This window comes from Armigeres subalbatus, chromosome 3 (genome assembly GCF_024139115.2).
Source record: "Armigeres subalbatus isolate Guangzhou_Male chromosome 3, GZ_Asu_2, whole genome shotgun sequence".
Taxonomy (NCBI): domain Eukaryota; kingdom Metazoa; phylum Arthropoda; class Insecta; order Diptera; family Culicidae; genus Armigeres; species Armigeres subalbatus.
In genome coordinates this window covers 396,645,879-396,664,311 of record NC_085141.1, presented here as the reverse complement: position 1 = coordinate 396,664,311, position 18,433 = coordinate 396,645,879, and the positions used below count along the sequence as shown (strand labels likewise).

Here is an 18,433-nt window from a genome sequence, read left to right as displayed (position 1 = left end):
GTCAAACAGGTTTGTTATCTGCTGAAAATCGTCGGTGCATATTCTTAAAATAACCCTCGGAATGGTTTTTTTGACTGCAATATTTTTTTGAGTGTATTATTTGTTACTACCATTTTTTGTGATGACACCAATAGAATCTCCAAACTATGCACCGATTTTTCTGTATGCTGAATTGACCTCTCCCGTCAAAATTGTATCTCGTCTCAGTCGATTCTTTGGCTCAATAAAGGTCAACTTTCTCGAAGAACCCACATGTTTTAAGGCCTCTAACTATTTAAAAAATCGAAAACAAAAACCAAAAAAGTGCTGCACGTGTGAACCGGCCTGAAAAAATCACCCGATGTTCGTTCAAAATCGGGCAAATGTCAGGCCAATCTTGAAAAACAGCACTTTTTCGATTTTTTTATTTAAATTTTAAAAATACTTGAAGGCGTCAACAAATAGGGACAAGGCCGGTATTTTCGTCTGTTCGTCATAGTCTCGAAAACCAATAAAAGAGACGCTTTTTTGTAAAACTCATACGTACCAAATCGTAAGCTCAGGAGAAACGTTCTGCTATAGTGGAGTTCTAGCAAATGTACACACTTAAAATAAATCGCCGAATTCGGTAAAATTTTACCGAAATCTCAACAGCAGAACTGTTCGGTAAATAATTTTACTGATTTTCGGTGATTTTGACAGTTGAACAATAGAAAAAATTACAAAAAATCTGTTAAATAATTACCGAACAGTTCTGCTGTTGAGATTTCGGTAAAATTTATTGAACACTGTGAAATGAGTTAAGTGTGTACGTTGCTTTCGTTGGTTTTAGCCCCTATGACGATGGACGGAAATACCTGCCGTGTCCCCATGGTTTTTTTGGGAATGTTGACCTTAAATAAAATAAAGAATTGATTGAACGAATAAAAATTTTTGACGGGAAAGGTCAATTCCTTCTGTTCCCTTGTCTAATTGGGTTGACATTGCTGATCACTTGAAGAAGGAAGTGCAGTGTAATTTAACAGTTCATTGATAATCAGTATCTGGCCGGTACCTAAGGGGTGTTTCTTCAACTTCACAATCTTCGTCGACGCTTTCGACACCCTGATCGAAGGTGGCGTTTTTTTCAGCAACTTTTTTCGTCGGATTTGAATCTTGCGAAGTGTTGTTGTTTTGGTTTTAGTTTCTGCTTCTTGCTGCTTCCATTGCCTTTTGGTGTGCTTCTTGCTGCTTCCGTTGGCTTTGGGTTCAGTTAACGCTTCCAATTCGTGCTTCGATTCGCGTACGAGCTTGCGGGGAAGTAGCGTTGTAATCTTTTTTCAAACGTCTCCACTTGTTGTTCGTTCGATGTGCTACTACGCAATTAATACGCGTAATACAGAAAAGGATTTGGGTACCATGAACAATTAGCAACTCGAAGTAACCCACCCTAACATATAACGGACGATTGTATTTCCAGAACGTGGGGCTTAGGCGGACGTGTTCACTATTGTCGGCGTAGCACCAACTTAGAATTCGGAAGTCGGGACTTCCGAACCGAAGTTTCTTCCGAAGTTTTATCTGTCAAACTAATTGATGCGTTGTTTAGCGCATCTTTAGGCGAATCCAGCGCACTACTTCCGAAGTTGGGAAAGTTGCCTGTATCTGGAGAAAAATCTAACTTCGGTATAAAAAGCGTTCTAACTTTAATCCGGATAGACAATATCACATGCATAGCATACGTTTGCGATGCGTTTGACAGATTCCGCATTAAAAATCTGACAAACGCAACATAAATCAATCCTATATGCAAGGTTCTTCAGACCGTGATCTTTGCTAGTAATTCGTTGGACTCTGATCCCACACTTACAAGAAGCTGAAGACTGATGACCAACTGGTGACCAATATCCTTCTCCTCCATATGAAGAAGAAGAATGTTCTTGTACTAAAGACTAACTCTAGTGGGGTGATATGCAGTTTCTGGTATTTAGAAAAGAAGAAGAAGAAGAAAAGAAGTAAGATTAGTTTAATGATTCTTCTCATCTTTACTATCAGTCTTCCAAAGCTAGTGATAATTCCGGAATTTCCGAGAGTTTTCCAACAAAATATTTTCCACGGAAAATTAAAAAAAGTCAATTGGAAATTCGAAAGAATACCATACGTTTCCATTTCTATGCGTTTTTCATGAAAACTCCAATCAAATTTTATTGGAAATTTTGATGAATTTCCCATCAAAGCGATGAATAGTTTCCCGTGAAAATTTGGAAGACCTTCCCGAAAAAAATTGCTTAGAATTTCTAGTGAGAATGCCACATCATTTCCAGCTCAAATATTTGAAGAGCTTTCCTTGGGAATTTTTCCTGAAAAAAAAAACGAAAACCTCCAGCCAATGGAAATTTCTAAAAAATATATATATTCGCCAGACGAGACGCAAGTAATCGAAGTGTGCCGTTCTCGCGAGTGGACGTGATGTACTTTCGTCACGTCATATTTTTCATTCTTCCGACCGGTCAATGAAAAAATGTCCGAACATTTGTGTGTTTGTGTGACGAAATTCCCGTGTTTAATTTTTATGTTCTTTTTAAAAAGTGTATTACGAGAGTGTGATTGAGAAGCTATTTATGTGCTGCAGAAAAAGGACGGACCCAGGAAGTTGTTCCAATCTGGGTGCTGCGGATAGAGCCGTTTTTCTGCGCTCAAGCGAGTAGAGGAATATTTTGAAATCACTACCATAAACAAAATTATATTGCAGTTACTTGGCTGTCAAACATTTCCCGCTCTTCGAATTTCTCTTTCCATGCTGCTTGAGGGCGCACAAATGCTCTAGACCAGAGGTTCCCAAACTTTTGGATATGCGACCCACCTAGCAGAATCCCATATTGCTTGCGACCCACTAGGTACCAAATGCTTTGATTTAGTGAAATTTGATAAAAATGAGTTCGCGTTAGATTGTACAAATTATAATAAATTGCTTTATATCCCATCATTGTATTTGTTAAAAAATCATCAGTTTTTGTGACTGGATGTGGATTGGATTTGGATTGAATTTGAATTGAACTTGAATTAGATTTGGATTGGATTTTAAATAGATTAGGATTTGATTTAGATTCGGATGCGAATTGGATTAGGATTGGTTTTGGATTGGGTTCGGGGCTTACATTTGGATTGTGTAGGACTTCTTTCTACTTGCCCAAATAGGGTAAAATGCCCAATAGTGGACCCACTAGTAGCGGAATTTTGCTCTTCCTGTCATAATGAGTAGAAATTTTTAACATATTAAACCTAAATTAATGATTTCGTGTGTGTTACTTCTACGTGAAGTTAAACGATTTACAATGATATGGAAATGCTAATATCATCTTCCAAACTTGGACGTACATGTTCATGATAGCATTAGAGGCGAAAGTATAGAATTGATAGTTTCGTTAGGATACGGCAGGCATGAAGAATGTTTTTATAGAAGTCGATTTGAAAGCGAGCGGAGGGCAATATTTGTGATGGCACAGGAAGGTCGTGCGATATGACCGTTGACCTCGTCAGGTTTGTTGTTCTTTAATCATCTAATCATAAGTTAAATCCTAATTCAAAATATGAAATAGATTTGTGGGACAAAATAGAAACAAAATTATGAATTAAATTTGTCTTTCGCGACCCACCACTGAACAGCCCACGACCCCTGGGGTCGCAACCCACAGTTTGGGAACCTCTGCTCTAGACTCTAAATGACTATACGATGGTTTACATACATTCCTGCTCCAATCAGCTGCTGAATCTTGTGAAATTTCGTAACGAGTGCTTTTATTTGCATTCCTACTAATTTTCCACTAGAAATATAATGTGAAAATATTTGTTACAAAGAATACAAAACTCAAACAAAGTTCATTTTTATTTTTACCTCAAATAATAACAATACTTCTGAATATTAGATCAGAAACGAACATAACCACAATCTTCAATGTTTGGCTCCGGCACAATAGAAAATGTTGGCTTCAGTTTGACAACCAAATCGATTCTATTCGCACTACCCAGGTTCCAATGAGTCCAACGCTCAATATGGGCGCAGTGGGGTTTTTGCCGAACCGAACAATAATTAGGCTACGATTGCGGCATCTGATCCAATAACAAAACTAGCGTACGGTACGGTACGGTACGCCAAAAAACACACCTCATCTTTAATTTCAATATTCGATAGGTGAGGTCTGAGCCTTAAAATAGTATTGTTTGGTGCAAGTAAAATGGAAATTTCTTTCCATTTTTTAACAGAAAAGCCGGATTTTCTTTATTTTTTGTTATCCGCAATGAGTCGGAAGGAGCACCAAAAAAATGGCGCTCACCAGAACGCAACATCCACAATTAAACACCAGTCAGTAGTTCCGAAAGTGAATTCAACACAGTTTGGACGAAGCATTGCTGACTGAGGATTGCGGTGGAAAGAAATCCCGCGTTGGCACATCTCTTTAGCGCTATTAAGCCGGATTCCAGATTTGAACTTTAATTTCATTTCTAAAAATTTCTTGGATAATCCGGAAGTTTGTTTATGGACCTCTCATCCAATTGATAATGGTAGCATAAACAGGCGAGGCTTCTTGTAAATAAACGTGACCTCTGCTCTGACATCTGGTCATTTTTTGTGTGTGTCTTTATTAAGGAGACTTTTAGCCCTAGGCTGGCTCGTCTCCGAGACTGGTCATGAAATACCGGAGACTGTCAAATCCTGTGGTCACGCGAGTAACTTATCAGTTGCGTCGGATAGATAGATTAGCCTGTATGTCAAAGGGTTTTCCGGGGAGATTTCCCGGGATTTGGCGACAACACCAGTTTCTGGCATTTTAAACAAACTGGAAAAGTTTCCTTCGTCCAGACATCATTGTAGACATCTTGACATGTTACAAGATCAGCAAATATCCCATGTTTAAGTGCAGGTTTTTCCAAATGTATTCAACATAATGGCCTTCAAACTCTCCTGACTAAGAATTTACTCCTGTAGGCATGAATTGCAGCCTAAGGAGTTTTTTGTGACACCGATGTGTTAATGTATTGTTAATACATTGTCCATAAATATATTGTTTTACAATTTGCGAATAATTAATATTATTTCTAAACGGATAATTAAGTACGTAAGTCAAGTCGTGTTTCGGGAATAAGCCTTAAACTATAATGTCCAATGTCTCTAGAAAGCTCACTGTGGTGTGTTTTTGGTCCTAGCCTGGGAGGGAGAAACAGATTCAAAAAATGTGTGTGTCAAGCCGAGCCGAAATCCAGCTGTCATGATATGTCAGTGTGAGCCGAGAACAAAACTCTCGTCAAGAAAATTTTGTAAGGCAATATAACAACAATAACACACAAAACAAAATTTGGTCTTTTTAGGTGGCGCCTACGTTGATTGTTTATTCTTGTAGAAAATTTGCTTGTTGCCTGACAACAGTATTTGTTTATTTGATGTGTAGTATCGAGAGCTCCCTCCCAGGTCCTAGCCATCGTCCTGTAATCAGTTTTCCTTGAAATTAAGCAAATATCGTTATATCGCAAGGTATGGTAACAATTATTTTTGCTTTCAAAAAGTAAATGTTTTTGACTTCAAAAGGCGCATATTTTTAGAAATTGTTAAAAGAATTGCAATAGCTAATCTAACATAGCCTAACCAATTTGAAGAACTAGTAAACTAGGTTTCTAACCACCTGGTGTACAGAGGTTTGGCAATTGGAAACAACCCTGGACTTAGCCAGCGACTTACCACTCAATATCTTCATTTCGTCTGGTTGGCGTTCCTCGTTCTTCCGCATTCTTCGGAGAAATTTAATTCGAATGACTGATTGGAAGGATGATCTTTATATAAACAACAATATGATTTTTGCCGAAATCTCAGCAGAAGTGACGTTTCGGTTGCTGAGATGCGGTACCCGATTTTGCCGAGCTCGAAAAAGAAAAACTTAGTGCGTAGCGTTTTTTTTTTTTGGTCTTTGGTCTTTGCCGCGTTGATACAGATCTTCCAAGGCGCTGTAGTCTTGGATATTCAAAACTACTGTTTTAAATTTTTCCCGACGTTTCGACTCTTGTTTGAGTCTTCTTCTGTAGACTGTAAATCTATTTTTTCATCTTGGAGCCGGAAGAGGAGTCGCTGCTGTCGCCGGAGTCCTTCGGCGCGCGCTCTCTCTTGGGCGTTTGTTTGCTCGTGTCCATTTCTTGATCCTCATCGCTGAGGATGTCGTAGACGGTGGAGTTCTTCTTCGACTTGACTTCGCGATTTGAGGTTTGGCTTTGTCCGGTTGTTGACTCGGGTTCTTGATCATGTCTCGCAGCTTTTCAATGGTGTTGTCCTTCACCGAGATGGACTCCTGCAGCTTGGAGACCACTTGCGTTAGAGACGCCACTTTCTCCACAAGGTCTTCGATGGTTCCGCTTTTTTTCAAGGTGGTTTCCAATGCTTGTTGGTTTGGGATTTGCTGTGGCTTGGATCTCGCTTACCTTCTTTCGTAGTTCGTGAATTCCCTGGTCCTTGCTAGAACTAACGACTTTCGCAAAATGCTGGGTTTTTTGTTGAATCTTTATTTATGTATTTTTTAATCCACAGATTAAGTTCAACACCGGAGGACATTTGGCTGAATAGGACATCTGGCCGAATAGGACATTTGGCCAAATAGGACAGTTGGCCGAATTAGACATTTCGCCGAATTGGACATTTCGCCGAATAAGACATTTCGCCGAATAGGTCATTTGGCCGAATGGGACATTTAGCAGAATAGCAGAATGACCGAACATGATATTTAAAAAGTGAGAAATGAGGAGTGAGAAGTGAAACGTCTCACTACTCCCTTGCTCACTGTTAAAAGTGAGAAGTGACAAGTGAGACAAGTGATAAGGTAAAAAGTAAGAAATGAGGAATGAGAAGTGGGACGTCTCACTTCTCACTCCTCATTTCTCACTTCTTACTGTGAAAAGTGAGTTGAGAGACGTCTCACTTCTCAATTCGCACTACTCACTTTTTTTAGTGGCCAAATGACCTAGTAGACTAAATGTTCTATTCGACCAAATGACCCTTTCGGCCAAATGACTGTTTCAGTCAAATGGTCCTTTCGGCCAAATGACCCTTTCGGCCAAATGACTTTCGGCCTAATGGTATTTTCGGCCAAACAGCTTTCGGCCTAGTGGCCTTCGGCCAAATAGCATTCGGCCGAACGGTATTCGGCCAAACGGCTCTTCCCCGTATATCATCATGTTATACTTACATTTTACAGAATCGTTTGCCGTATAAAATATCATATTCTATTTGCGTCAAGTCTTAAATTGTGCATCGGCTGTGACAGAGTAGAGAGTGTTTTCAAGGCTGTGTGTCATGTTGCTAAAGCCATATGTCACTTACATATTTAACTAATTGAAACGTAGCGTTTTTTTCTAATAATTAATTTCACTTTGCTGTTCATTTGATTTCCACTGAAATGTTTTCCTCGTAGGCGGTAACGGTTAGTTTGAAGATGATGGTAATATCACTTTTGGCATCACTTTTGCTAACTTCCAGTCGGAAGCACTGTTTTAAAGCCACGGCAAGGTGGTCAAAGAACTGTACACTCATGTACTTTGGTTCTTTGATAAATATGGTGTTGAAACCTGACACCTTCAAATTTTAGAGGATTTGCCATAGGTCGACAGTTTATCAGCTGTTATAATCAATTCTTTAGAAAAGTCATAGACCCGAGCACCACAAATCAGAATAAAAAATAGTTGCAGCAACTTAATTGTGACTAAATCTGGTCACACATGAGTTGCGGTACCTATGTGGATTGTGGAACTTGTGTGCTGCTAGGGAAGATGATCTGTTTAGACGATGACATCAGCTATATGACAGTGCGAGTTAACGAAGCGGTATGTAGAGCCAATGTTGTCAAGTGGGATCAAGGTTCGGATAGGTTCTAAAACGACTTAGCACAGACTGGGAGGGCTCTTATTGGAAAAATTACTATTTCTGAGGTCCGCCATTCTGGCCTTGATGATTTTTAGATCATGCGATTGCAATTAGCCTTCAAGTAAGGGCCCTCCTTAGCCATGCGGTAAGATGCGCGGCTACAAAGCAAGACCATGCTGAGGGTGACTGGGAAATTGTCTCGACTTTCCTGGGCAAAGTATCATCGTGCTAGCCTCATGATATACGAATGCAGAAATGGTAATTGGCTTAGAAACCTCGCAGTTAATAACTGTGGAAGTGCTTAATGAACACTAAGCTACGAGACGGCAATGCCCCAGTGGGGGATGTAATGCCAATGAAGAAGAAGAAGGCTGACCAGTACGCTGATGTTGTCGTCATTTGACGTAACGCAGTGGATCAAATCATTGGGAAGTGTGACAATGGTTAAGGCAAGGGTTAAGGAGTTGCTTACCTTCCGGACTACCGGTATGTGTTGTTCCCTCGCCAGTGACATAGCTTCTTCGAAGGTTCACAGCTGGCGATCGATGTCTTTGGAATTCGGATGCCTCAGAAAACGTTTCGTAGTCGACGTTATCATCGACGACTGCAGAGACAAGTCCCAGCTGGCACGATCGTATAGTTTCGGTTGGTTAGTAGGTGCCGATTTACCGAGAAACCGCATTTCACCAGCCCCGGACAGTAGTCCGAGATGAGTTTCACCAATATTCAGTGGTGGCCACCAACTGGGAAATATTGCTGTTAGTTGGTAAAGAAGATGTCGAGAACTGCATGAGCCTGGAACGCCTCAGCCGGCTCCAAGATGGTGTAGTATCCCTTGTTAAGATCTTGCTGAAGTATGATGCCGTTCCTGCTCCCCAGGCTTGGTGCTTTGCATTTAAGTCGCCGAGTCAGAATAATGAACTCATTAAGCAATGCGACGCTGATCTATTTCCGAAGCTTGTTTTGGGAAATGGGACGAGATGATGATCGGACAGCGTCAGCAGTAACGATCTCAACTCTCACGACTTCAGTGAGTCTTAGCTGGAAGCTGGACAGTAGAAGGCAGTTGATATTTCGTTGTAGAGCACCTTGAAAGTTGGTTCGATCACCCCCCCTTGAAAGTTGGTTCGATCAAGCCTGACGTCATGTTTTTTTGTTTGAGAAACTCGCCGAAGCTGCGGCCTGAAATTGTTGTTCCTTGAAACGGCAAATGCGCAACCGTCTGCTCAAGCTTAAAGTAAGCACGCTGATGAGTAGAGAACCCGCAGATGATTGGTTGGGGAAGGCACTAGGTCCAACATTGCCTCATCCTAAAGGGACACCCAAGAAATACATCGACCTATCGGTAGTCTGCCATCGTGGAGTACACATCTTTTGTGCTCGTGTTGCGCAGTTTAATCTGTTTTTTCAACAGCTCGGTTCTGATCATGGTGATTTCCGTCGTTGCGGTGAAGGGTTCAGGAGCCTTTTCTTTTGGCGGAAGCTTCGATGCCGTAAAAACAACAAACTTATTACTGGCTAACAGAGCCGCGTACGGATCCAACGAGTTGTCATCCAACCGCAACCGCTTGAGGCCACTCGGGGGAGATTTGTTGATATCTTTTGAAATGGGATAACGACAGAGATCTTATTCCAGGCACATAAGCAGGGCTGATAATAGTCATCGTCATAGCACGAAATGCCACAGTAGCGACGAGTTGTGTCTTCATTGCTACTTCACACATCGTCAATGACGCGCACGGCGTTAGCTTTCGTCGTGTAAGCAAATCGTCATGACGACATCGAAGAAAGAAGACTTCTCGCTTAACTTTTCAAAAGGACCTAAGTAACATTTTTTTCATGAATTAATTTGAAAAGCGCATTCAACAGAACAACATGAAAGCTTTTGATTGCAGTACTCAAATTAATTCATGAAAAAAATGTTACTTAGGTCCTTTTGAAAAGTTAAGCGAGACTTCATGCCGTTATTGATCCTTTGGAATAATGAGTTTGAAGTAACGTATGAAAGCGTTATGAATGTTATCGATACATTTATGTTACCAAAGTTCCTACTATTTGTTTATTTGAGACGCCATTATGTTTTTAACAAGTCCGTCTATCATGACGTGCAATCAATTGTGTGAAGAAGTGACGACGAAAATCGTCATAACTTTTGGTTGCGCGACTATCGTAGTGGTACCCATGAGGCGCGAGGAAAGCGAATAGGTGTTGCATCGTGCAATGTCATGACGAAGAATATTTTTTTTTCGATTTCTTCATACGACGAGAATGACTATTGTCAGCCCTGCACATAAGGCTCAAAGACCAATTATTTTAAAGACTATTATTTTTACAACACCGATTTTTTCTTTAAGTGTGCCGTTTCAAAGAGGTACGCCCAAACGCAATAGCCTGCCAGGAATACCTGCCGGTTTTTCACTATTATACTGCCCAAAATCAAATATGTTCCATATCAATAGGAAATCCATCAAATATGAGATTGATATGCGAGTTTAGGTAGTATAAATGTTCACCCTCATTTCCTTATGTGTCGAAGTTCCACCTTAGGGGTGATTGCTTTACCCGCACCATTTGATAAATGTATAAAAAATATGAAACATAATTACCCTTAAAAATTCTGAGCGCGATTTCCAATTACAATTTTAGCTTCACATTATGTTTAAATAAGCCTAATGCTTACCCCATCCTCCCTTATTAAAAATTCAATTTCCCAAGCAACGAAGCCGAAATTCGCAGCTTTTCGTCTAATTCGATAATGGATTGAACGAAACGCAGTCGTAACCGCGAATGTAGGTCACCAAAACCAGGATTCAATCCACTCGACTTGCTGCTTGGTTACGTTCCCATCAAATCACTCAGATCAAAGCCAACGGTGGCCTACAGAAATAGAAATAGAACACGTGAAGCTCCTCTGACTCATAAATAGCTATGATGACTACACTACGGAACGGTTATCACATCCGAACTAGTAATTCTTCAGAGTGCTTCAAAGGAAAGCAAGAAATAGGAGAAATCCGAAACGAAAATACTACACTACCCTTATTACAGTCCTGCATCGTCGTTCGGAAGCTGACTCCCTCTTAATTAATGAAGATTTCTTGTCAGAAGGATTAGGTGAAATGTTAATGAAGATTAATGTTGAACAACGGCACAATGAAAGGAAACACACTGAATAGAGTTTAGTAGGAAATGGAGGCTAAGCAAAACGAGTATGTCAGACAAAAAAGCTGTAAAATGAAACGTGTTCAGAGTATATTTTTTCCACAGAAATAAACACGAATGAATGTGCCGATAAGACTTAATTAAAGTAATTAGTTGAAAAATAAAGCTAATGTAAATGTATAAAACGATACGGAAAACCCTTGAAACTGAGAAAAGGCTAATCAAAGAAATGGATCGAAAGACAGTTAAAAAAATAGCATAAGAACACTGAAACAAAACGACACGAACACACTCACACACACACAGAACCCCAAGAAAAATTGACACATTGATATTTGCTAGATGATATTGTTAGGATTTTTTATGAAAAGCAGAATCTCAATTTAACAGAAACAAAATAAATCACAAAGGCAGACAGCGAAACGCTGAAAATTGTGATCGTCATTGTTCTTAAATATAACGAGAGCGTGTTTAGGTGCGAAAGAGGAAGGAAAAAGGCGGAAGCAGGACAGGAGGGGGTCACCCACTTAATTTGACGGTATATTGCAATCGGATTATATTTCGATTCTCTGACTCTCGTTTACGAATTCAGTCCCTTTCATGAGACAGTGCGGCGTCGCATAATCGGTGGGGTCAAAAGCGAAGGCTTTTTGTGTTGTCTATTCTCCATTGTAATTAGCGTAGGGCAAGCGGAAGTTGGAGTCGGAAACGATTGCCAAAAATTGGGTTTGTTATCAGTTGCTGTAGAAATGTGTCTTTTAGCGGGTTTTAAGGTTCGCAAAGAGAAGAAGCATTATTTAATTAGATTAAATATTTGTGACTCAAAATAAGTTTTGAGAGACTATGTATAGTATGTAGATGTTGTGTGCGCTATTATTGTATTAGGTATTGTTGCTTAATTAGAGTAAATGCTTTATTTTATAACGGTGATGGGTTTATAGTTACTTTAAGTTGCAACTTATTTACATGAAGTTGTTAAAATGAACGTCATTCAGCCTTGTGGACAAAAATAATCAATCCGGAGACGGAAAAAAGTATGTTTGATCTTTTCGAGTAGGAACCATCCGCAACAAAATCCCATTTTTTACATATTTTTCAAATCTATCCACCAATAAAAGTTCCTTGAAATGCTCAAAAAACAGCTAGAGAATTAGGCCACATTTCTTTTAGAAAAACGAAATTTCCCACCAAATGTTTGCGCTGATATGAGCTTTTTTGAAATACCATTCAGCTCTGCACTTAGTACTTCATGGATGAAATAATGATGCCACATTTCGTTCCTACAATGACCTCGTGTAAATATTTGCAACTCATTTAATTTTACTTCCGGATCTCCCCTCGAAGCGTCGAATTCGCGTGATGTCGAGGGTGGAATTCGCTATACACAAGCTTTCAACGGCAACAAAATGGTTATGCGTGGGCACGCAAAAATGAGATGCCCACCCAACAGGTGTACTTACAGGTTTGCGGTAGGATAATTCATTTTTATTTTGATATGAAGGAGCATCTCCCACATCGGTATGGCCGCGACCGCGTTAGATCGAGATGGTAGAATTCAAGATGTGTAAAAGTGAAGAGTAACAAAAACAGACAGAGAGCCTCGCCAACTGCGAAGCTAATCCTATATTTAGCGAAAATGAAATTTGTACTTAAGTTGAGAGAAATAAAGATGAGAAAAAGTACTCTATTTAAGAAAAAAAAAAACTGTGCTTGACTTGCATTTTCCTTCGTTGAGAAAATCCCTGTTCCACTCTTAAGCCGTGGCCATCGCCAACCATTATTAGCTTTACTAATTCAATCAGAGAACTTGTTCCCCTGCCTTGAGGGTTCATAAAACGAGCAAGAAACGGTGGATAATTCTAATAAAAGTTTATTCCCGAGCTGAATGGGAGCGTGAAGAAAACAGGCCCAGATCCTACGCAGCAACAACAGCTATTGAATGAAGTTTCCATGGAAAATCACGTCGCTACCGCAGCCGTTGGACAAGTCGCAACAAGAAGTAGGTACTTGGCCGAGAGGCGATTCGTGCTATCATTCGGAATAATTCATTTCATTTTTATGATCACAGCGTGTGGGGGGTGGACAACTGAACAAAGCCGCAATTTCACTGCGGGTAGGTGTAATGCGCAAGCAATTCTGTTTTCAATCGAAGATCTATGAGACTGATAGTAGACAGAGTCCGGAATTACGCTTCACTTCTGTTGTCAATTGAGTTTGCCTAAACAAGTTATTTGATGTTTGTAAAAATTTTATTTAGATTAATGGGATGTAGATCTTTGTGTTATCATTAGATAAGCATAAGGGAAATGTTCCGATCTCCATCTCACTCTATATCATCGCGAAACAAAGAAATACGGCACCAAATTCGTCGCTTATTTCAGTAAACATGCATGCTGAAAAAATCACAAAAATAAACAACAAATCATGTTTATGATAAGATGAACATCGGAACCACGAGATGAAATCCAGGAGCAGTTCCCCTATTTTTTATTTCAATACCAACATTATTTATATTGTTTGGAGACATTGTAGAAATGGTAATATCAAGACACTTCGTCGAAGACACCAAATTTCTATCTTTCCAATGTTGTATAAAGTTGTAGGTTCTTCGAAAAAACATGTTGTCGTATAAGAGAGTTAATCGCCATAAAGGGTATGCGATAACACACTTTTTCCTAACGAAACGAAATTTAAAATGTCTATGTTGATTCGGGTCGAAACGAAACGAAATATAGATTTACTTTCGAGACTTCGAAACGATACGAAATCAAGGTTCATTTAATTCGAAATTTTTCGAAACGAAACGAAATTTTAATTTTTTTCCGCGGAATTTTTATTAAATTGGTTTTACATTATGTACGCAATTCTGATTTCACTTTTTCGAAGTCAAATAACTGTTTTGCGACCAATAGAGTTAAAATAACAGAAAAGGCAGTCGGTGATAAATCATCGCATTCTCGCCGCATATAAGGTACACTGGGGGAAGTGGAAAAGGAAAAATCGATATGTCATGTTCAAATTATTGTAAAACCAATTTAAATGTTCTAAATGCATTCAATCATTATGGGCTCCCAAAAACAGTCCATTTTACACCAACTGTGCGGTAATTCATACCATTTTAGCCGCTTGAAATTAATAAAAGTACATTTAAAATTTGGGAGTTATTTTTCCACTTACCCTAGCGGAATGGGGTAAGTGGAAAACCCAAGTTATCTTGACCTTCAATTGTAATGAGTAGTGATATGTGATTAAAATCAAGACGGTAATTGCTCTGAGTATCTTTTGTTGCATAATTTCATTGGATTAAAGGAATAGGTCCCCAAGTAATTCTTGAAATAGGTTGGGAGGGCTGGTTGTGCCTTCTCGAACACTAAGTGTACGTAAAATCTGTATGTTCGCCCCAAAGATGATTTTTTTGAGGGAGAATGAGACTTACATTGTTATAAACTTATCGACTCAGTTTTACGAATTGATATGATGTCTGTGTGTGCGCAATTCACCTATGTTCATGCACTTGTTCCTACTCGATTTGTTCGCAACAAATTGCATTTAACGGCGAAACTTGTTATGAATCTAAATGAATATGTATTATGGAATATATTTACCTATCAGTGCTATTTTTATCTTTCTCGTACATTTTTTTTCATATGTAAAACAGGTGAAAGGCATCAATACCGATAGGTGGATTAATCAGGCGATTTCTTATGTACATTAGTCCAATCACCACTGAAATCACAATGATAACAAATAAAGAATATATTAAGATTCATAAATATCAAAATAAACCCTGGAGGGAACGGAAAATTTGCGTGATAAGAACATTTTCCACTTCCCCCGCAATTTTTGATACCAGGGGTAAGTGTAAAATCTTTAAATTATTTGGTTTAATGGTACAAACCACTACAAATTGAATGTGATTAGTTTAATTGTATTATAATGGTCACCTGTGGTGCAAAATCACCGGAAAAAGGAACAATTTATGCAAGTAAGAATTGATTTTATGAATGCAAAAATTAACTTCTCGCGAAACCTAAAATGACAGCTCCAACGTAAACTGTGTTAGTGTAAGTATACCACAGATTTAAACATAGTATTAGTGTGAACATTAAACTATATTTTTGCACAATGTTATGGTGTGGTAAAAACTGTAAAGTCTTTACAATTGAAATTTTTCGAGTCGATTTTTACACTTACCCCCTTTTTCCACTTCCCCCAGTGTACCTTACCTTAGGTGATAAGGCGATTGTGCCGTTTTCAAAGGAATTCATCGTGGAGCGTGTGCTCCCGAATATGATCAATTTTATATCAGTTTTATTCCAATGAGTATAAATAAATATAGAAATTGTGGGATTTTATATCAGTTTTATATCAGTTTTTATATCAGTTTTATTCCAATAAGTATAAATAAATATAGAAATTGTGGGATCTTAGTTGACCTAAGAATAATGTAATTATGCTGAAGCATACTTCATATTGTCTTGTCGGTGTGGTTTTATAGTATTGAGCTATGTCAAAATTAGAAAATGGAAGCTTATTTTTTTTTTATTTAGTGGGATACTCAATTATGTATCCACATCTGCCAGGCGCATACACAGATAGAGAATGAAAATTTGAAAAGGGCGTAACAACCAAAACTTCAGAAAAAATATTTTAAGCTCTTTTTAGTGGAATGTCTTCAACCGTCTAAGACGAGTTAAGTAACCTCCATTTGATTTGATGGGTCTCTTAACAGAACCGACTAGAAGACCTTTGGGCGGAATGGAAGGGCAGCTCAGGTCCAATAAGCCGTCGATCAAACCAATTAACACGAACAGTGTAAGCACCTTGGAACGTGTAATATGAACATTATTTCAAATTTGATATGACGTCGAGATTATGTAAAATATTTTATTGATTAGCTTCCCAAACCATAAGTAACTGAACCACTGGAAATACAATTTCTGTGAAGAAAACATCAATAAAGAACTAAACTGCGGTAAAATTGATATTGATGTGAAGGTTGATGTGAAGGAAACTGATAATTGGTCTTTCGATGTTTATGGGAAAGCCATTCAAATGATTGGATTCCATGACAGTTGATTTGTTATAATAATTTGAGCTCAATTCAACGCACACTATGCATGATTTGTTCTATGCGGGGATTGCCTTCTGCGTGTTATTTCCGCGGAGCTATCCAAATTTTTCTTTTTCTCCGTAATACACTGGTTAAACAAATTTCTGCTACACTAGGTAGATTTTTTCACTTCGCGTTCTGCCGTCCCATGACCAGCAGCAACACAATCGATTCAGCATTCATATTGTACAAATAGTAAAAAATAACACAAAATATAAATTTGAATCTTGGAAACACTAAAGACGGTTTATAGAAGAAAACTACATACTAACTACATATTTGTAGACTAAGAATGGTGTTTTGTAGTGAGCGTTACCAGAAAAAAATGTATAACCTAAAGTTTTGAAAACAAATTAACGATTTTCAACCGTCTAAGACGAGTTTAATTCCTACGTTTCGTACGTAGTGGAATTAAATGGAGAGCTAAACACGTCTTAGACGGTTGAATACATTCCACCAAAAAGAGGTTTTTGATAATATAAAGAATGGTTTAAGTTCAACTTGGTTTCGAAATTCCGCGGAATTCCGTGAAATTTCGTTAGAAGCTAGTTTTTTCTAACGAAATTTTTGCAATTTTACGAAACGAAACGAAATCAAGAAATGAGATTTCGCCATGCTCAAATTCTGCGAAATTCCGCGGAATTTCGTTTCGAACCACCTGAAACGAAATTTTTCGAAATACCACATATCAAGCTCTATCTAGAATAAGGGCGAATGTCGCAAGAGAGGATTCTCTTCGTCGACTTCCCCTCTTTTAAATAAACGTGACAAGCAGCTGATTTCTTTGTGGTTTATCACCCCAGAACGATAGAAAACAATGCGAACTTGCATTCTGAGGTGATAAACTGTAAAGAAATCCTCTGCTTGTCACTTTTATTCAAATGAGGGGAAGTCGACGAAGAGAATTCTCTCTTGCGACATTCGCCCTTTTACCAGATAGAGCTTGATATGCTTAATCGCCATCTCTTAATTTTAAGGTGTTACAACTTGTTAAGATTGTCGTTAAATCCATATGACACATTATCGTCCCTGCTTATGCAACCGCGCGACAAACTTCTCCACTGATTTATCGTCTCTCTGTTTCATGCTTCTGAGCACATACCTGTCAAATGGACTGCTCGCTAAAGGAGCGAAGTACACGTCAAGCAGTCGGACGGCTTCCTTGCCGTCAGTTCAAGGAAGAGGCACTGCGCCGTGGCCTTCAATTTCTTAAAAGATGTCTTGAACTTCAGACCCGGCGAAGTGGAGCAGGCACAACTTGTTCCGTGAGTGAAAGGCCTCTCAGGGCGCCCCACATATTCTCGTGATTGAGACGGTCAAAAGCTTTTTCGTAGTCAATGAATACCAAATAAAGGGACTATTGGAATTCGTTAACCTGCTCCAGAATGATACGGAGCGAGACAATATGGTCCGCACGGGATCTTCCAGCACGGAATCCGGTCTGCTGCCGCCGGAGAGTCGCATCGATCTTCTCCTGAATCCGGGCTAGGATTACTTTGCATAGAATTTGAGAACGGTACACAGCAACATAATGCCTCGCCAGTTATCGCATACAGTCAGGTCACCCTTTTTGGGTACCTTCACTAAGATACCTTGCATCCAGTTGACCGGGTAAGTTGCGGTGTCCTAGATATTACGAAATAAACGATGCAGTAGTTGAGCGGATGTCATGGGGTCAGCTTTGAGCATCTCGGCTGATATGCGATCGACCCCTGGCTTCATGCGTTGGATGGATGTTTGAATCTCTAGCAGTGATGGAGCTTCGGTATTGACGCGTGTTATACGTCGGATCCTAGGCAGATCATGCCGGTTGGTGGCCTGGATAGCACTTGAAAAAGTTGTTCGAAGTGCTCGAACCAGCGTTTCAGCTGGTCAGCAGGTTCGGTCAATATCTGATCATTCGCGTCTTTAACACGTACGTTTCCAACCCCATTTTACGACAAAACTCAAAATTCAAAACCACGCAGCTCAGCCAATTTCTAACGGATTTTCAAGCAATCTTCTGGAATCAATCACAAAATTCCTATAGTTTTAGGAACCGAGGTCAATTTTTGTGCAATGGCCATGATTCCGGATATATTCCGGGGAGTACTGGGGTTACCTCCCTCCCGGAAAAAATGGTCACTGGCAGATTGGCTTCGAAATCCATCGTGCGACATGTCAAACTTCATGATTTTGCAAAACAAGTACACTGGAGTACATTTCGGCGACTTTCGATCGAACTGGCCACCCTCTGGGTGCTTCCAGGGCCTGGTTCCCTTGGGGAAGTGGCCAATATTCGCGTAATCTTGGAACCCATC

General features: G+C 39.4%; 1 protein-coding gene and 1 long non-coding RNA gene across 2 annotated transcripts in view; both read left to right on the top strand.

The window, feature by feature from the left end:
* Positions 1-1,972: 1,972 nt before the first annotated feature.
* Positions 1,973-6,359, top strand: LOC134224005 (uncharacterized). Its single transcript, XR_009982803.1, has 3 exons — positions 1,973-2,613; positions 3,988-5,156; positions 5,426-6,359. It is a non-coding gene; the product is annotated as an uncharacterized LOC134224005 (long non-coding RNA).
* Positions 6,360-14,019: 7,660 nt separating this feature from the next.
* The window catches only part of LOC134226886 (NHL repeat-containing protein 2), a 333,703-nt gene continuing 329,289 nt past the window's right edge, over positions 14,020-18,433 (top strand). The window contains exon 1 of the mRNA XM_062707963.1: positions 14,020-14,025. Coding sequence (XP_062563947.1) covers positions 14,024-14,025 — 2 coding nt within the window. The 5' untranslated portion in view covers positions 14,020-14,023. The remainder of the gene's footprint in view (positions 14,026-18,433) is intronic.